The sequence below is a fragment of the Lampetra planeri genome, chromosome 10 (genome assembly GCF_965212315.1).
Source record: "Lampetra planeri chromosome 10, kcLamPlan1.2.h2, whole genome shotgun sequence".
Classification (NCBI taxonomy): domain Eukaryota; kingdom Metazoa; phylum Chordata; class Hyperoartia; order Petromyzontiformes; family Petromyzontidae; genus Lampetra; species Lampetra planeri.
The window spans coordinates 3,647,878-3,668,554 of NC_136116.1; the positions used below are offsets into that span (position 1 = coordinate 3,647,878).

General features: G+C 49.1%; 1 protein-coding gene across 1 annotated transcript in view; it reads right to left on the reverse strand.

Moving 5' to 3' along the window:
- LOC144721128 (uncharacterized) overlaps positions 1–20,677 on the reverse strand; it is a 67,554-nt gene that overhangs the window by 16,057 nt on the left and 30,820 nt on the right. The window contains exons 14-25 of the mRNA XM_078598524.1: positions 19,754–19,822; positions 19,013–19,081; positions 14,654–14,722; positions 13,985–14,053; positions 13,752–13,820; positions 12,998–13,066; positions 11,450–11,521; positions 7,321–7,389; positions 6,262–6,333; positions 4,665–4,733; positions 1,026–1,094; positions 2–70 (exon numbers count right to left, since the gene is read on the reverse strand). Coding sequence (XP_078454650.1) covers positions 2–70; positions 1,026–1,094; positions 4,665–4,733; positions 6,262–6,333; positions 7,321–7,389; positions 11,450–11,521; positions 12,998–13,066; positions 13,752–13,820; positions 13,985–14,053; positions 14,654–14,722; positions 19,013–19,081; positions 19,754–19,822 — 834 coding nt within the window. The remainder of the gene's footprint in view (position 1; positions 71–1,025; positions 1,095–4,664; positions 4,734–6,261; positions 6,334–7,320; positions 7,390–11,449; positions 11,522–12,997; positions 13,067–13,751; positions 13,821–13,984; positions 14,054–14,653; positions 14,723–19,012; positions 19,082–19,753; positions 19,823–20,677) is intronic.

Consider the following 20,677-nt stretch of genomic DNA (forward strand, 5'->3'; position numbering starts at 1 on the left):
CCTGGGGGCCTGGGTAGCCCTCTCCCTTGCCGCCTTGGGGTCCGATCGCACCTGGGAATCCTCTCTCCCCCTGCAAAAACACCAGTTCGCATGCAGGGTGCATCACAGTGGTCAACTTTCGACAATGCAATAACTCACTGCAAGGATGAGCGATCATGCGACTGGCTCAGAATGCCTAAGGCTCAAAGTCACACTGGGGCACTTGCCCTGGAAAATAATTCTGATCAATGATCGAACGGTGGCACGCCACCCACAGCGTTCACGGACGCAGGCCACGGGTCATGCGTTCTGATGCCCTGAGAAGCGAGCCTTGGCTCTGAGAGAGGGCTTACGCGGATAGTGGGCAGCATGGGGGATCAGGGGTGCGGTGGTGAGTGCACTCCACAATGAACCTAGCAGTGAATGGAGTTTAAATCCCAGCCGTGGCTAACATCAGTGACCAGGACTCCCCCCCCCGCCCACTACACGGTCACAGCATCGTGCTCTTTTTGATGCACTTCTGCGTTCCGACTGGAATGCTCTCCCTTTTGTATCTAAATTGAAAACTCATTTCTTCAGAACTGCTTTTTGTGTTTAGTTTGTTGTCCTTTCCCCGCACCCTCCGATTAGCACGGTTGGCTACGTACGGCGCGAAAGAAGTTCAACACACGTACATACACACTCTGACCAAGATGGTGAAGCAGTGGCGTAGCTATAGAGCACGCAGGTGGTGCAATTGCACTGGGAGGGGGGGGGGGGACACGGGCAGGAAGGGGCCCAGGTGCCAGGCTCCAAAAGCTCTACAGGTGGCCCCCCATTTCATTCCTTGCTCCAGGGCCCATGACAACCACGCTATGCCACTGTGGTGAAGTATGGTCATAACAAAGCCCCGTGACCGAAATGTTGTGTGGGAGGGCCTTCATCCAGCAGTGTATTGACAAAAGGGCCTGAACAATAAACACTTGTCTGCTTGGCTTATCTTCAGAAGTCAATCACCCCACCCCTTGGGCTCTCCCAGGGTGTATTTAGAAAGGCAGTCAACACACCTTTGGTCCCTGCAGGCCAATCCCGATCTCACCTATGAGCCCCTGAGGCCCAGCAGGGCCCGGCTCGCCCTGAAAAATACAAAGCATCACAAACAAAGCACACACCTCTCGCTCACACCCAGATCCCCAGACAGACGGAGACTTTTTTAATTTTGATTTAAAGCTTTCGTGATTGCAGGGATTCATATTCTTGGTTCTTTCGGTAAAGTCACGTAGAAGGGAAATAATAAAAATATAAAACAATAAAAATTCTCACGACGTTTCGACTGCAACACAAGCAATCATCATCAGGTGTGAAATCCACAGTGTGGATTGTTTGTGTTGCAGTCGAAACGTCGTGAGAATTTATGTTGTTTTATATTTGTAATGTTTTATTATTTTATTATTTCCCTTCTACGTGACTTTACCGAAAGAACTAAGAATATAGACGGAGACTTGTTGGGATCTCAAAATTAGTTCTGTGATATCCAGTTCTGTGGGACCGTTGTCGAACATAGACGATTGCGCTGCTCTGGAGAGGGGCGGGGGGTCGAATGGGTTCGTCGTTGATTGACACGACGGCGATATCACAATCGGGATAAAATCGTGGGAAAAAAATACAGAAAACGTAATGATTAAAATAAAGGCTACCGAACCACTTACGGAAAACATAAATACATCATAAGGTCGCAATCATTACAAATGAACCACGAAACCTTGCTGATCGCGTCAAGGAGCATAAACAATCACGCAAACTCTGATCATCCTCGTGATCGGCTTTTGGCTAGCCACGGAACCGAGATCCCCAGACACACCGAACCATTCCACGAGTCTCTACTGAATTAAACACACACTTGCACGACATTTGTAACTGTTACAGCTGGAGAAATTGTTTATGAACCTGCTGTATGCACCATGTATTACATGCTTGATTGCAGTATGATGTTCATGTGTGTGTGCCTTTGGTATGATATTCAAATGTGCGTGTGATTGCGGTGATATGTTAAAGTGTGGCTGTAACGCAATGTTCATGTATGTTACTGCGGTGTATTGTTCATGTGCGTGACCGCAGTGTGACGTTCAAGTGTGTAACTGCGGGGTGATGTTTATGTAACTGCGTTGTGATGTTTATGTGTGCTGTCGTGTGCCTGTTCTTCAGGCTGTATAAATAGATGTACGCCTTTGCATAATTGTATATAGTGTATATATTTTGGGTTTAAACGTATCTGTACAGGTGCTATGACGTGTTTGCTGTGTCATTTGACCCCCTGGTGGACGCCAGGCGTGGCTCGTCCACTCGGGACGTTGGAACACCAATGCCTTCATTTCACAAATTATATTATTGGAAAATATTTAGTAATATCATTGTGACTCATTTTGTTCAAAGCATGTCCTTGGCTGTCTCGCTTTTGATTTGTATGTTGTTACATTTTCATGCAATCTCAGTGGAGCTGTTTAAACCTTGTTAATAGTTTGCATCATTTCCACGATTAAACAATATATCGGCATTGGCCTGTGAGAGCTATGGATCACTTCGATTGCCACTGAAGTAAATATTATTTCACAGATTACAAAAGCTACGCATGAAGGTACAGTCGTCTTTTCCAGAATTGAGCTGATAGTAAGTATGGGATCCAAGCAGATGGAGATGAGAAATAATTTTTCGAATAAAATATACTTTTCCATTAAAAAAAATTGTGTTTAAAGAAAGTAAAATATGATTATTTCAACGTGAATTGCCTAATGACGACAACATTTTAAGTCGTTCATATTAGAAACCGCTGCAACGCCACGGTCTGATTTGAGCCTTGGGGAGGTCTCGGCTTGGGGCGGCTGTGAAGGCGTCCTCCGAGTGAGAGATTTCCCTTCATTCGTTGCGATGATCTTCTAGCATTGTAGCCACGCCGTTTGAAACCAGTTCAGGGCGGTGAAAAAGTCGCCCATGGCTGTAATGAGACGACGGTGTCACGACGCGAGGTTGCACCGTGCAAGTAGAGCAGGTGACGGCTTGTGGCGGCGTCAAAGGTGTTTGTGTAGTGTGGACTTGAAGGTCATTGGGACAGCATTTTAGTGCTTTGTTGTTTTGTTTCGTATTGTTTATAAATGCCTACCGTCGGTAGATAAGACAGTTATAGAACTTTCACGGGAAGGCCAATAACATGACGAGCTGCTTTTCTTACTTAGCACACCACATTGTCAGAGGTCACTCAGAACAGCCCCACCTAGTGGACACGTCACGAGCTGCCACTGGTGAACACCCTTGCAAAGGGAGATATCCAGGGAAATAACTTGAACAAATATCAACTTGTCACTCGTGTAGTGCATCTGTAGTGCCTATATTATTGCATTGCATCAGCCTGCCTCAAAGTGGCAATGAAGCATGATCCGGTGAATGTGATCGCGTGGTTTTTAACTGTCCTTGCTATTTATTTATTGCTATTTGTTGATGACCAGGTCACTCTTTGCACATGAGACTAATCCTGGTCTCTTGATTTCTCTCACCTGGTTAAACAATATCAACTAAGCACAATGCATCATCATTGGGCGTGGAATATTGACATTGTGCTGGAGTGCATTTAGTCAAAAGTAGAAAACTGTGACCGAGATTTGCGTGCAACTCTCGAACTGGGGATAGCAAATATACAAATAGAGGCACTGTAACTTACAAAAGTGAAGAGCAAACATGAATACAAAAACGGTGCTTGGCAAAGTGCCAAGGGTGGGGTTAACGTTGAGTGTCAGTGACAGGAACTGTGGTCACGTCACCAAAATCTATGGACCATGTAGTCAACCACTGTAGTCTGTGCCCCTTGGACGGAGGAGGAACAGCAACACGACACGAACTCTCTCCTGAAGCACTCTCGTGGTGAGTAGACCTCGACATTGGCATTCAGCTACCCGAGCATATTGCCATAATTATGCTAAAATAGAATTGCAGCAGAAAAAGTGCTCATGACTGCCCGGCTATGGTTATGGTGAGTTTAGCCTAGTATTTTTTAATGGTTGTCTAGTTTTGTTTTTATGGTGAGGGGTAGGCCTAGATTTTGGTTGCGATTGTAGCTGCCTCCTAACTATATGCTCCACCCCATAGCTGCGTATGGCCTTCTCAGGTTTTTTTTTCCACTCATTTATTTTCTTTGCTCGGAGCCGAATCTCATGTTGACGGTGTTCGTTGAGGAAAACTGGGCAGATGCCTCCATTGCCGCCGACAGGGAAATTAGCCAAAATTATGGGTGGCTATAGGTGGTGACGTATAGGTAAAAAAAAACTGCTCCTTAGAAACCTTCAACCTAAATATGATTTCCGCCCATGGCTAACATCGGTGGCGAATGATATTAACACGAGTCCTGGACCTCCCCATAGTCGAATCAGCCATGAATATGTGGCGCGGTGTGTAAACATCGCCACTGGGAAGACAAAGGTTTTCCAGACATGGTGCTGGCCACACGGTCCCCTCGTGCACCACAGCGGCCCGAATAGGTGCCCGCTAGCAGCACTTGCCTCAACAGTCCCTTTCAGGCTATCGGGGGTCTTTGTCGGCGTGTTTGTGTGTTCAGCGAAGGGGGGCAGCGACACAGTGTGCGGGTCACGCAGAGCATCCCAGCGGTGCTGTGAAGGCCACAGGATCAACCCACCGGCACTCACGGACTTGGGCCTTACCTTTGGGCCCACGATGCCGTGGCCCGCGGGCCCTGGCAAGCCGACGACCCCCGGCAGCCCTGGCGGGCCCTGTGCCACCACCACACACAGCAACTCGGTGAACATAATGTGTTAAATCGTGCAACACATATATGCTGGGCTTTGCTACCTGTCCTGGTTTTTCAGGAGCAACCTCTTTTTTTTGGGAGGTAGCTGTCCCGTAAAATCTCTCAATCTTCCCATGTCACTAAATATTAAAGTCCCAATTTTTTCAAAATACTTATTTACATGTAGTTGTCCCCTATTCTGGGATTGTGAGAACTTCTTGCCCATGATATGTCCTGGTTTTTTGTGCCTGAAAAAGTGGCAACCCTAATGATCAGCATCCCTTTACAGAGGGCCCAGTAATCAGAAAAATCTTGACAACCTGTGACATGGCTCAAAACCGACGCTGACAGGCCCCAAACGTAAGAGTGCACAATTTTAACAATCATTTAAGCGTGGACCCATCAGTTCCACGGAATAAAATTGGATACGGGCACATGTATCATCAACTGATAAATGAAGTAGATTAACTATGCCCACCGCTGTGTCTGTAAAGCGCGTTGAGATGCAGTTGCATGTAGATGTGATGTAAAGCCATGAGGTACTGAGTCGAGCATAACATGTTGCACTGTTCTAATTTGCTGCAGCGATTGCTTTCCTGTGCCCTATTCATCCTCGTTATACCCCTGTAAAAGGCACCCGTTATCTCAGTGGGCTTTGACCTCTTGAAGTCCTCAAGCGCGGCGATTTAATGGTCTCAGCACAATCACCGATGACGACATTTAATTTGTATAACTACCAGCTCTGAGAATACAACATTTCCAGTGTGACTGACTATCGTTCGAGGATCAATAGTCTTTGTGGCAAGCATTTGTGAAAGTGCCGCTGGCCTCTCATGTGAGGGCCAGCGGGCCACTTAATGTGATCTTAGAATTAGTTCTGTGATATACACTTCTGTGGGACCATTCTCTAACGTAGACGATTGCGCTGTTCTGGGGGAGTCGAATGGATTCGTCGTTGCATGGCATGACGGCGATATCACAATCGGGATAATATCTTGGAATAAAATACAGAGAACGTAATGATGAATAAAATAAAGGTTACGAACCACTTACAGAAAACATAAATGCATTACAAGGTCGCGCTCATTACACACACAAGCGCTTGCCACAAATGAACCACAACACCTTGCTGATCGCATCAAGGAGCATAAACCAACACCACGTGAACTCCGGTCAACATCACAGCGGCTTTTGGCTGGCCATCGAACAAAAGACGGTCACCGCATCGCGCGCTTTTAGGTGCCCTTCTGCGGCAATCTGGAACACTCTTCCTTCCGATATTAGGAAGCCACTGGAGCTTTGCACTTTTAAATCTAGATTGAAAACGCATTTCCTTAGAACTGCTCTGTTTGTTGTTCTTCCCCCGCACCTCCGATTAGCAAGCTTGGCTACGTACGGTGCGAAAGAAGTTCAACGTACATACATGCATACATCACGTGTCAACCAGACAGGTAGACAGCCGCTGCGTGTGTGCGGCTCACGGTGGCCTCCGTGCGACGATCGCGGCTCACCTTGGGCCCCGTGACTCCCACCGGGCCTGGGCTGCCCGGAAAGCCCTTTTGTCCCCTTGGGCCATGGTCTCCCTGCGGGCGAAGAACGATTCACGATCACACTGCGAGCCAGCGAGTGGCGTGAACCAGAGGTCACAAACGGGTTTTGATTCCTTACCCGTACCCGTACCCGGCCGCACCTTGGGTCGCAAACGGGTACCCGTACCCGGTCGGGTACGGGTAGCCGGGTATCAGGTAGGGTACGGGTATCGGGTACCCGGTTGCGACCTCCGGCGTGAACGCTGTCGTCACCATGGATATCTCCGCAATAGAGCAGCACGGCTTTGGCGAAGTTGACAAACTACCGAAACTAATGGGAGCAGTGTTTCATAATCGTGGGGACAACGTGCAGGCGTGCGCTTCAATGCTGCGCTGAATGAAACGATTGTTGGATCGAGAGCAACTGCGGTGATGTGGAGGATGCTGCTGTGCACATTATAGACGGCTGCAGTTTCCATGCTGTATGTGTGTGAGTCTGTGGTTCATTGTGTAAGTCTATGTTAGTCGATGGGTCCGTTTGTGAGTCTATGGGTCTCTGTGTGAGTTTGTTAGTCTATGGCTCTCTGTGTGAGTCTATGTTGGTCGATGGGTCTCTGTGTAAGTCTATGTGAGTCTATGGGTCTCTGTGTAAGTCTATGTTAGTCTATGGGTCTCTGTGAGGCTATGTTAGTCTATGGGTTTCTGTGTGAGTCTATGTTAGTCTATGGGTCTCTGTGTGAGTCTATACTAGTCTATGTTTCTTTGTGTGAGTCTCGCGCGATGAAATGAGATGGACTCAGTCCCATCACCAATGACTGCACAAAATTAACCGTCACATCACCCACCGCGTGCCGTTCGGCACGATGTCTGACGTTTCGACCATTCTACTGGGAGCTTCGTCAGGAACCGGTTTCACGTCTAAATCAGTTCCCGGAAGAAGCTTCCGGCACGTGGAACAAAACGTCGGACATCATCCCGAACATCGTGTGGTACGACCCAGGAACACGTATGGAGAGAAGGCCAAAGGGAGTCACCACGTGCCTTTTCCCCTTGCAGGCCAATCCCTGGTGGCCCGTCTGGCCCGCGGGGCCCAGCCAAACCAGTCTCTCCCTGCATGGACACAGACGTGAAAACAGCCACGGAATTCCCAACGACGACGCACCGAAGACCACGACAAAGGACCGTTGGTTTGACTTAAGCTGTGCAGATGAAACAAGGGAGAAACAACTTCCTCTGTAAGTTACACTTTGTGGTAAATGTGCTTTCCATTTATACACTGTATCAACAAAGATTCACCCCTATATAGCCGGAAGAGACCTTTGGGGCAAGCGCTGTTAGCGAACACCTATGAAAGGTGGCATGGCACACGAGGGTGTGGGTGGCCAGCACCACGCCCTGCGGCCTTTGACTCCCGAGTGGAGATGTTTGCACACCGCACCAGGTACTCATTTGAGGCCGAGTCGACGTAGGGTAAGGCCCACGACCGCTTCAGATAATCGTCACCGGTGTTGACCATGACCGAGAATCGAACTCCCCACAACAAAGACACACGCTCGTCTCATCGTGAAAGCCAATGCGCACTTCTTCTGGCTGCTGATGTAGTTGCAGAGCAACAGCTGACAATTACACATTCAGGTGGTCAAGCTAGATAACTGCGTCAGGAGCGACGGAACAGTGTATCGCTATAATGTGCGTTGAACTTCTTTCGCACCACACGTAGCACACCGCGCTGATCGGGCATTGCGTCGTTATTGTAGGATTTGTTCTGGGTGACCGCAATCGTACACTGGGGGAGTTTTTAATTTCTCCATTCGTGCATCAGGTATCCGCATCTGCTGGCATGGTTTGTGCGGATGTGGCTTAGGGTGGACCGTGGGGGTTCGTGGAAGATAAAAACCAGAGCTCTTCTGCGTTGGATCTTTCACAACAAGGCGGATAGTTTTTTTTTATGGGGGTGGAGGGGGGGCTGTTCTTGTGAACTCAACGTTCCAGATATAAGAATAGGTTTTACCCTTTCTGGCAATAAAACGATTGTGTTAATATGTTAAAACACCAAAACTGAAACCTCTTGCAAGGAATCATGTCTGCATTAACCACATATGCCTGTGGTGAACATGTAAACAAAAAATTCTCTGGTAGTAAACGCATTGTCTTTGAAACTGATTGGTCCACACCAGAGACAGCTTTCTTTAGAGCCTCGTCTCAAACAGTGTGAGACCAGAGCATGTTTTTGTTTACATGTTCACCACAAGTACATGAGGTTAATGCAGTGACACGATTCCATGCAAAAGGTTTCAGTTTTGGTGTTTTAACATCTTAACACAACTGTTTCATTGCCAGAGAGGGTAAAACCTATTCTTATACTGGTAGGAACCTCCTGGTTACACCAGCCCACAGGGAATTATTGTGTCCGTCTGTCCGGGTAGGGTGGAAGGGGCTGGGTGGGGAGGGGAGGGGCTGGGTGGGGAGGGGCTGGGTGGGGCTGGGTGGGGAGGGGAGGGTGGGGAGGGGCTGGGTGGGGAGGGGCTGGCCACCCCGTGGTGCCCTTATAAAACTCAACGTTTAACCTACTCACGCCGGCTTGTGCCCGCCCTCACAGTCGGGCATATTTGCGGAATACACCACGCCGCCGTTGACCCTGGCCATTGACCGAGCAACCCAACGTTCCTACCAGCTCCCTCCGCAGGAGGAATGTGTTATGTTGACACCGTCCCCATGATCAACGTTCCAGCTCGGACCAAAACACGCGAGGGCTCCCGGCCTCTCGCCAGCAGGGGGCGCAGGGCAGCCGGCCGGGTTTAAGCGGCACGTGGATCCACCACCCCCACACCCCACCCCCCACGTTGCTTTCACTGCCAAACACCCTCGACATATTTTTCGCAGTTAAACATCTGGTGAAGAAAATGCATAAAAAGAAACAGGCGTTTGCCCCGTTCTAGCAATAAAACAGGAGGCGTTGTGATCAAACACCAAGTAGAAACATCTTGCAAGGCATCAAGTCTGCATTAATCACAGATACTTGTGGCAAAACATGCAAACAGAAAAACATGCTCTGAAAATATTTGCGTTGTCTTTGAAACCGATTGGCCTACCCCAGAGACAGCCTTCTTTATGGCCTTGTCTCACTTCCAGTGTTAGAGCAAAGAACGCCAAAAGGCGGACAGTACAAAGACAATACACATACCAAAGCATTTATATATCGGGTCGAGCAGTTATATCTATGGGACCTTTTCTGCAAGCATTTAAAATTATGAAAAAAAAGGTTTTTTTCCTTTCTGGAGTTAAATGTTCAAACACAAAATAGATAACTTTTGCAAGGTATCAAGTCTGCATTGACCACACGTACTTGTAGCAAAACATGCAAACATTCATGCTCTGATAAAAAAAAATGCCTTGTCTTTGAAACCGATTCGCCTACACCAGAGACAGCTTTCTTCTGCACTTTCACCAGCCGGGAAAGAAGGCCGTTTCATTGCCAGAGAGGGTACAACCTCTTATTAATTTTGATTTGAAGCTTTCGTGACTGCAGGAATCCATACTTTTTGGTTCTTTCGGTAAAGTCACGTAGGTATATACCTATTAATTGTTTGTTTCATCACTTTGACCGTGGCACAAAAAAGGTCCCATAGTTTAAACATGTTTCGTGTTTTGTGACAGCGGTGCAACAATTCTGCGGCACACTTCCCACGGGGGGAAGGGGGGGGCCTTGCGGGACAGTGGGGGGCCTTGCGGGACAGCGGGGGGCCTTGCGGGACAGCGGGGGGCAGAGCGTCCCGGGGGGCGCGTGGGGCGGGGAGCAGCAAAGTGTCCACCGCGTGACCACCGACATCCCAACACAACCCGCACCCACTGAATATACCGCGCATTACTACACACCAATAATGAATCCTTACCAATTATTGCTGTTTGTTCCTACGTCCTATGAAGAAGAGACACTTCCCGAAATTTTCGCCTTTGGTATTTAAAAAAAATATTGCGGCAGTGTTGAGGTTTTTTTTATTTGATGTACTGTACTCCTAATGGAGTCAAAGTTGCACAATGGTTAGCACATAATTTAATTATTAAGCTTCATGTCTTACAAGTATTACGTAATGGTTATAAAACCTATGCCTAATGAGTTGTAACATGTTGTATTGACGTAATAATTCATCATCATTTAGAACCATTTGCCAATTTACAGCTATTTGATGAAGGCCTCCCCTTGCCACGTCGGTGGTGGAGGTTGTTCGACCATACTTCACCGCAGCCGTCTTCCGCCGATTTAGATATCGCTCGCTATTGACGCTGGCCGTGGCGGGGAATCAAACTTATTCGTGGGTTGCAATGTGGTGCAAATGGAATGGGGTTTTTCCCCCGTTAGCGACGCTTCCTGATGAGGCAACACAGCCAAGGGAACTTCAATTGCATTCACCGCTCGGCCACTCGAGACCACCACGCACAGTGCTTTACAGTCGGAAGTGAATTCCCACGATGATCGCACTTACGCGTTGCACAATTTAATTAAATCACCAGGCCACGGCAAGAGGAATTGCAGGACCCGCAGGACAAAGGATCGGCTCGTTGTATAAAATCAATGCGTAGCCGAGACAAAGGCCTTTAATGGCGGTGAGATGGATGTGTTTTGGACCGCGGGGTGATCAGCAAGGGCGACGCGAAGACGAACGTCAAATTCGATCGAGGGAGAAACGGGGTCCAGAGGTGCAGCTAAGAGGTGGAGATAGGATCAGGGGTCAGTTGTTGTTGGGGTCTGGCAGGTCAGTGTGCTCAGTCCCCTAACAACGTGCCCTCTCGCCCTTCCTGCTACCGAGCCGTTTCATGAGAATAGGTTTTCCCCTTTTTTCTGGCAACAAAAAAAGTGTTAAGATTTTAAAACACCAAACTGAAACCTCTTACAAGGAATCATGTCTGCATTAACCACAATACTTGTGGTCAGAATGCAAACAAAAAAACATACTCTGATAATATATGCATTGTCTTTGAAACGAATTGGTCCACACCAGAGACAGCTTTCTTTGGAGCCTCGTCTCAAACGGTGTTAGACCAGAGGACGCCAGAAAAAAATGGGAAAACATTCTCATATTTTGGTACGAGCAAAGGAGGTCCCATAACGAGCCGTTTCACTTGGAATTCGATTTTCACCGTCGGTGACCGTGGCGCCGCTGCTGCGTACCTTCTGCCCGTCAGCGCCATCGTCTCCACGTTGCCCAGGCAACCCGCTGAGGCCCGGAGTTCCCAGTTCTCCCTGCCACGTCGCAACGGAAACATCATCTCAACGTATTCATTCTAGATTTGAAGCTTTCGTGACTGCAATGATTCATACTCTTATTTTTTTCGGTAAATTTAATAAAAATAAAATAATAAAAATCACGACGTTTTGGAGGCAACACAAGTCTCCATCATCAGGTGGGACCGTCACAGCCAGATCACTTGATACAGCAAATCTGGCTGTGACGGTCCCACCTGATGACGGAGACTTGTGTTGCCTCCGAAACGTCGTGATTTTTATTATTTTATTTTTTTCTTAATTTTAATTTCATTTTTTACCTACGTGACTTTACCGAAAAAACTAAGAGTATCATCTCAACGTGGCATCATAAGGGAGGCACACCCCCCCCCACTCCCCAATCTGACTCTCCCACGCCGATCCTGGTTTTGGTCTCCTGGCCCTGGGTTTATTAGATTGAATAAATGCTAAAGGAATGTTTTACGACAACACAATTCTGGATTATTAGAGCATCTAAAATAAGACCGCGTATGAAGAAGCCGTGGGTGGGAATGTTTATTTTCTAGCGAGGCAGTGAGTCGTAGGCAGAGGAGATAAGGGATGATTTTGAGGCTGGACTGAAGTTGGGACAGCACGGACGGTGCGGACGATTGAGGTGAAGGGAGTTCCAGACCGCGAGGGCAGTGGAGGGGAATGAGCGACCTCCCACTGGCCTCAGATAAAAACGTTCCCCGTGACGCGCGGTGTTGTGTTGACGCAGAGCACACAACCAACAGAAAGCGAGTGAAAGAGAGACGGACGATGAACGATCTCCTCGTCATTTATTTACCGGTCTCCTCCCGATCGGGCGATGTGTGATGATGCGGAGTCTTTCCACGGCATCATTTACGAGGTCGGGGCTCGCCCTTTGCTGGGCACAAGCTTTGGCTGCGACTGCAGCGCCATCCAGTGGCGTCGGCTGCACGGCCCCCTGATGTCAGGATTTAAATTTGGGGGTCCCCTTGCCGCCCTCTCTTTATAGCCCGGCGCCTTGGGTCTCACCCGGCCCCACAAGCCCCGGCGCAGTTGCACCGCCTGCACACTCGACAGCTACTCCTCTGGGGCGACTGCACAGTGCGTTGATGACGTGGACCGTGTGCCCAAACTTGGGAGAAAACCGGTGCCAGGTATCGGGGGTTTAGAGGTTAATTGGGGGTCTCGGCTTTTAGAGCCTCAGAAGCCGTCACGTTATGATATGTTACATCCCGTACGCATAGAGATCCCCAGCCTGTGAATGACCAAATCAACCGGATCTCGCGAGCGAAGCAGAGTTGAGCCTGGAAGGTGACGGGATGGGCAAAAACCGCATCGCGACTGAAATAAAAGCTCCGGCTTTGCCGCTGTCTCCAATCGGGAGTGTAGCGAAGCCCGCTGCCCAACAGCCAGACAGAGAGGGTGAGAAACAGGCGGTGGAATGTTGCGGGGGAGAAGTGACACGAGGCAGGTGCCGCTCACCTTTGGGCCCGGCGGGCCCTCCAGGCCGATGCCGGATGGTCCCAGGTCTCCCCGTAGGCCTTGGATCCCCTGCGGGAGCAACATCACCGGGGCAAACCCTTCCACGCGCCGCTCACAACCATCCCACAGCGCCCTTCCCTTAATGTCCCAAGTATAGCATTGGAATATCAGAGTTAAAGGTAAGCGGTGAAGGCGCAGCCCTGCAATGTCTGGCTCACTCCTACTGCTGCTGGAAGGACTTTGACAAGATAGAGCTACAGAGAGTCCATCCTGAGGGTATTGAGCCTCACCCTTCCACGGTGGCCAAACGTCTTGAAAAGGTGGGATTACAGTACCACCTTTTTACCCCACGGTGGCGAGATGTTAACTCCCTCGCCTGGTATACAGGAGGTCATCGGTTTGATCCTGACCCCTGATGCCTGTACATTTGCAGTTGCATGTTCTCCCCATGATCGCGTGGATTTTTCTCCGGGGTCCTCTGGTTTTTACCTCCACATTTACAAACATGCGCTGAGAGTATTTGACTACTAAAAATGTCCACATGATAAGCCACTTCATTGAGCTATCATTTGTGGCTTAGATGCTGCTGAAAAAGAGCTATATATCTCAGTGCGCCTTACCTGGTAAAATAACACGAGTTTAGATTTAGTATGTTTAACTTATTTCGCACCATACGTAGCCAGCCACGCTAATCGAAGGTGCGGTGTTGTCATGCATAAAGAGTGATCGTCCTTTGCAGTGAAATTATTGATACCTTGGGTCCAGGAATGCCTTCACCAGGAGGACCTCTTGGGCCCGGCAAGCCCCTGGGGCCTTGATCTCCCTTGCAAGAGACAACATAGTACAGGTTGCACCAGACTGAAGAATGCAAGTCAAAAACAGACGCCGACATTAACAAATGCAGACGACCGCTGTTATTTATCTCCATAAAGAGACGTCAACGCTCGGCAATGTTTGACAGTGCCCTCAAAGGGAGGCGACCGCTACCTTGTCCCCTGGAAGACCTTTTCCTGACAGCCCCGTGGATCCTGCAGGTCCTGGAAACCCCAGCTCCCCCTGGGTGACAGGAGAGCATCGATCAACGCACAGCACATCGACGGGGAAATGTAGGCGCGCTCGCACGTACACTCGTGCCGACAAAACGACACGGTCAGACCAAATCACAACCGTGTCGCTCTAATCGTACGACCAGGGCTTGGTTGCAACCGGACGGTTTTCACAGATGCGTTGGAGGACTCTATCCGATGTGTGCTTTGTGTTAATGCGCAGTATGTTTAACTCTTTTCAACAGGTAAGGTCCACTGAGCTATGTAGCTCTTTTTCAGAAGCGACCTGGTCACAATTGAGAGCTCAACCAAGTGTCTTATCATATGGACATTTACATCAGCCAAATACTCTAAACGCGTGATGTTGATTTTAAATGTGGAAGGAAAAACCGGAGGACCCGAAAAAATGTCCACGCGACCACGGGGAGAACACACAAACTCCGAATACACACGGGATAAAACCCCCGACCTCCTGCATACCAGGCGAGGTAGCTAACATCTAAGACCAGACAGACATCAGAGAAAATTAACGAAAATTATAAACAATGAGTGGGAGGAATGGCGTGTTCCCCGGCGAGTGTTGGCGGAGGAATCGAGTGACGGGGTTCACCTTGTCGCCCTTCTGTCCGAAACCCGCCGGCCCCAAGGGGCCCCGTGGGCCATCGTTTCCTCGGTCTCCCTACGCAATCAGCACACAATTCATGTCACTTTGTTCGCTTAGAAAAACAAATAGCTCATCCGTGTACTGTACAACTTTGGCCTTACACCGAATCACAATTCACCACGCCGGCTCAGTGCGTGTTGCTTGAGGCAGGGAGTACATATATATGTGGGGGGCACAGAAATATGATACAACATTAAATGTTGCTGTACTGCCCTCTGCTGGCCACAACATAGCGCCACATACTATAACACCTGCTATGCATGGCGGTCACCCATCCGAAGCGGCAGCCAGGATCTAGCCCAAAGCTCAGCTCAGCTTCTGAGATGCTATGAAATCGGCCGCAAAATTCCGGTTAATTTGGTCATGGGCACAACACCGGGAATGGCGAGGAAATTCCCCTTTCCAAGTAGTAGCCAGGCTCTCCCTTGCTTAGCTTCCGAGATCCGACAAGTTGAGACAAAATTCAGTGGGATTTGGTCGTCTAATGACATATTTGTGCCGACAAGCCCCGGCAGAGAGTCCAAGTCCTGCTGGCAACGAGCCAACCACTCTCACTCTCTCCGCTTGGACTGTCACAGTGATGATGGCCCATATTACCTGTGGGTCAAACGTGGACAAGTAACAAACAGGAGATGATAATAATAATAATTTGGGCACGTTTGGTATTAGCGCCGTTCTCATAGCGCAGGGCTGTAGTGCGAGCGCCGTGAATCACGGACATAATTCTGCAGTAATTTTGCAATCGGGGGCCAATTCGCTCCGTTTAAAATCCCAATTGAGTAATTTGCGTTTTTTTGAACGGAGGCACACAAGGGACTGCTCGCCTCGAAAGATGTCGGGGCACCTTTTAACATCCACTGAGAAACAAGTGGCACATAGTGTTTGCATAAAAATACCCGCAGCAATAACCAGGGTGGCCTACCGGATTCGAACTGCGATAACTCTGCAACAAACGAGCTACCGCTGGGCTTGCGTCATCGCCGATTTTCAGTAATTGAGATTTTTTTTGTTTGTTTGGTAATTTTCATTAGCATTTGAATTCTGATGTTTAAGATGAGACTTATAAACTATGCATTTATTATATTAAATTGACTCAATCCCATCAGTTTCAGAGTTGGTAAACACCACAAAGCCAATAGATGCTCACACGACGCGCACCGTTTATTGTTACGACGAAGGCGCCGTATGTTTATGGAAGAAATTACGGCTGTCTTCGAAAGTGAGTGTTGGTTGAGATTGATCAGCTTATGAAACGTAACAGGGCAGCGCGTGATCCCAGGCTAATTAGCAGGAAGATTCCTGCAGGAAATTAATAAATTGGTGGAGCAGGTGTAAAACCACCACCCAAAGCACAGGGATACACGCGACTCAAGCCCCTGAAACCGCAGCGTCCAAAATCCCTCGGCTCCGTCCTGCGAAACGAGGAGAAAAGTAAAAAAAATGCAATCGCGTTGCCACTTTGCGAACATGTTTCGATCTGATTTCTGCTTCATGATCTTGCCCCGTCTTGTCTTCCCACTCACTGTCTTTCGCCATTTTCTTTGTCTCTCTTTGCTATTGTATTGTGTTTGTGAGATAAAAAATTAACCCGTAAAAACAAAGTTTTTCACTCTAAATCCTTTATATGCGTGGCGGCTAGAGTCCTCTCGTCCTCTGGCTTGAGATGGCTGCCACCTATGGTTCAGATGATTGTCTGCCAGCATTAGGCAATTGGTAATTAAATATTTAAAAAAAATTCCCTAAACAGTGTAAAATTTTGGAAAAAAATTTTTTCACGAAAATTAATTGTCACGCACAACGAGTCTGTGTGGAAAATGTCAGCTCGATTGGATCACGGGAAGTGGGTTAAAAAACGGCCGAAAGATTTGCACGGTCGTAAGCAAGCAAGCAAGCGCACAAGCACGCAAGCAAGCAAGCGAACTTAATATAAAGGATTTAAAAGAACATCTTATTTCGTGTGACTGCTGTAGAAGCAAGGCAACCACTACAATCCACATTCAGTTGGTCACGCCAGAAAACCGCGTCAAGAGCAGCGTTAGTGGAGCGCTGCGATGGTCTACTTCGTATTTAAGGAGCGGCCATCATATCGTTACGTGTAGTACGGTCTGTTCTGGATGACCACAGTCGCACACTGGAGAGTTTTTAATTTTCCATTTGTTCCATTTGTGCATAAGGTATGTATGTTGAACTTCTTTCGCACCGTATGTAGCCAACCGTGCTAATCGGAAGTGTCGGGGAAGGACAATAAACTAAACACAAAAAAGAAATTATCAAGAAATTCGTTTTCAATCTACATTTAAAAGTGCATAGCTCCAGTGGCTTCCTAATATCGGAAGGAAGAACGTTCTAGAGACGGCCGCAGAAGCGCATCTGAACGCGCATCGCGTTGAGGTGACCACTTTGTTCGACGGCTCGCAGACAAAAGCCGCTGCTGCTGCTGCTGCGAGGGTGTCTGGGGTTCACGTGCGTAGAACGAGATAGAGATTGTTGAGAGGGTTATCACGTGCGTAGAACGAGAACGAGGTTGTTGAGAGGGTTATCACGTGCGTAGAACGAGAACGAGGTTGTTGAGAGGGTTATCACGTGCGTAGAACGAGAACGAGGTTGTTGAGAGGGTTATCACGTGCGTAGAACGAGAACGAGGTTGTTGAGAGGGTTATCACGTGCGTAGAACGAGAACGAGGTTGTTGAGAGGGTTATCACGTGCGTAGAACGAGAACGAGGTTGTTGAGAGGGTTATCACGTGCGTAGAACGAGATAGAGGTTGTTGAGAGGGTTATCACGTGCGTAGAACGAGAACGAGGTTGTTGAGAGGGTTATCACGTGCGTAGAACGAGAACGAGGTTGTTGAGAGGGTTATCACGTGCGTAGAACGAGAACGAGGTTGTTGAGAGGGTTATCACGTGCGTAGAACGAGAACGAGGTTGTTGAGAGGGTTATCACGTGCGTAGAACGAGATAGAGGTTGTTGAGAGGGTTATCACGTGCGTAGAACGAGAACGAGGTTGTTGAGAGGGTTATCACGTGCGTAGAACGAGAACGAGGTTGTTGAGAGGGTTATCACGTGCGTAGAACGAGAACGAGGTTGTTGAGAGGGTTATCACGTGCGTAGAACGAGAACGAGGTTGTTGAGAGGGTTATCACGTGCGTAGAACGAGATAGAGGTTGTTGAGAGGGTTATCACGTGCGTAGAACGAGAACGAGGTTGTTGAGAGGGTTATCACGTGCGTAGAACGAGAACGAGGTTGTTGAGAGGGTTATCACGTGCGTAGAACGAGAACGAGGTTGTTGAGAGGGTTATCACGTGCGTAGAACGAGATAGAGGTTGTTGAGAGGGTTATCACGTGCGTAGAACGAGAACGAGGTTGTTGAGAGGGTTATCACGTGCGTAGAACGAGAACGAGGTTGTTGAGAGGGTTATCACGTGCGTAGAACGAGATAGAGGTTGTTGAGAGGGTTATCACGTGCGTAGAACGAGAACGAGGTTGTTGAGAGGGTTATCACGTGCGTAGAACGAGAACGAGGTTGTTGAGAGGGTTATCACGTGCGTAGAACGAGATAGAGGTTGTTGAGAGGGTTATCACGTGCGTAGAACGAGAACGAGGTTGTTGAGAGGGTTATCACGTGCGTAGAACGAGAACGAGGTTGTTGAGAGGGTTATCACGTGCGTAGAACGAGATAGAGGTTGTTGAGAGGGTTATCACGTGCGTAGAACGAGAACGAGGTTGTTGAGAGGGTTATCACGTGCGTAGAACGAGAACGAGGTTGTTGAGAGGGTTATCACGTGCGTAGAACGAGAACGAGGTTGTTGAGAGGGTTATCACGTGCGTAGAACGAGAACGAGGTTGTTGAGAGGGTTATCACGTGCGTAGAACGAGAACGAGGTTGTTGAGAGGGTTATCACGTGCGTAGAACGAGAACGAGGTTGTTGAGAGGGTTATCACGTGCGTGTGTGTGGGGCGGCGGTGGTGTAGCGGTGAGGGTGCTGCACTACCAACCCGGCGATCTGGGTTCGATTCCCGCTCGCGACCATCAACACCAGTGACGATTCATTATCTGAACCGGTCCTGGGCCTCCCCTAGGTCGGCTCATCCTCAAATGAGTACCTGGTGCGGTGCGTTAGAACATCGCCACTGGGAAGACAAAGCCGGTCGGGCGTGGTTCTGGCCACCCACCCTGTCGTGTGCCGTGCCGGCCTGCATAGGTGCTACTCGCTAACAGCACTTGCCCCAACAGTCTGTTGAGGCTACACGGGGGATCTTTGTCTTTGTTGCGTGTGTGACGCGGCGCATCGTGCGACCCGAACCTTGGCGCCCTGAAACCCTTCCCCTGCGAGGCCTCTCTCGCCCGGCTGTCCCTGAGCTCCTGGTGCACCCTGAACAGCACAGACGGACAACGCAGGCACACGTTCATACGAATAACATACAACATGCATGTTAAAGAACCCCCCCCCCCCGTCCCCCCCGTGTTGCCTGTTCAAGGATGTTAGGGCTGTTCGGTGCACACGAGGGGATGGTCTGACTCGAGCCACGCCCAGCCGCCTTTGTCTCCGCACAGCTGATGCGTACACACTGCACCACGTGTTCATTTACGGTCGAGTTGAGACAGGTTGGTATTTCGCTGGCTACTGATGTCACTCGTGGCCAGAAACCAAACCCATGTTGCGAGGGATCAAGGCACCGTTGCACGAGCCACAGTGCCACCACTGCCTTCACATAAACAACAACATCGACAACCGCCATTCGCCACTAAGTGGCGGTGACATCCCCAAAGTGCTTGTGCCAGGCTACTCAATGCACACAACACACACAAAGACAAGACGACACACGCGCATGTAATGTTCGTCAAAATAATTTTGGAGATAACACTTCTTGACCTGTCACTCTGACCTGTCACTCCGACGATTGCGCTGCTACATGCTCCACGTTATTATTCATTTACGATCGGGCCGTTGTCGGTCTTCTGGAGCAACACGCTGCGAATAAAGACGGCCGTGCCGGAGTGCGTGAGTGCGGTGAGGCCTCTCGCCGTGCCTGCGCTGCCTCACCGGTAGCCCAGGTTCACCGATCCCAGCGGGGCCCGCAGGTCCGGCTCTGCCTGGGAAACCAAAGTCGCCCTAGGAGATGCGCACAAGACGCCCACACGCACACACACACAGAGACGCGGATTCTCGTGGAGCGGTGCTTCTTCTTGACCTGGCGTGCACGCTGCACCCTCTAGGGGTGCGAGATGCTCTTTCTGGGGGTGCGAGACATGGGCAGATTTTTTTTTAGAAGGTAAAAAAAAATAAGTACAATAACGTTGTTTCATCACACCCTATGTATTTATTAACATGCATTTTTTTTTTGGATTGAGAAGCAGATAAGCACCACTGCCCTAGAAGCGTCTGTGGGGCCCGCTGCGTAGGTCCACGCGGTTGCGCCAAAGGAGCTTTCTTTGTTTCCACTGAACCAAAAACCCAGCGGGGTTTCTCGAGAAGGTTCTTCCATCACGCGGAGCGAAACGTCGGACATCGTGCCGAACCACACGCGGAGCAGTCTAGAAAACGCATCGGAGAGCTTCAACAGACTCTCGAGGCAAGGTGCCGTCAGCGAGCACCTATTAAGGCTGGCAAGACGCACGAGGGGACGGTGTGACTAGCACCACGTCTGGCCGTCTTTGTCTTCCCAGCACCGAACGTTCATACACTGCACCAGGTGCTCAACAATGAGGCCGGTTCGACCTCGGCAAGTCTCAGGACCAGTTCAGATATTTGTTCACTGTGATTCTAGATTTGAAGCTTTCGTGACTGCAAGGATTCATACTCTTAGTTCTTTCGGTAAAGTCACGTAGGTAAAAAATGAAATTAAAATTAATAAAAATAAAAATTTGGTTGGCCATGACCGGGAATTGAACTCGGCTCGGTGCGTTCACCACTACGCCACCACGTCTCGCACGCACGGACATACAAACAAAGCCTTAACAGACTGTT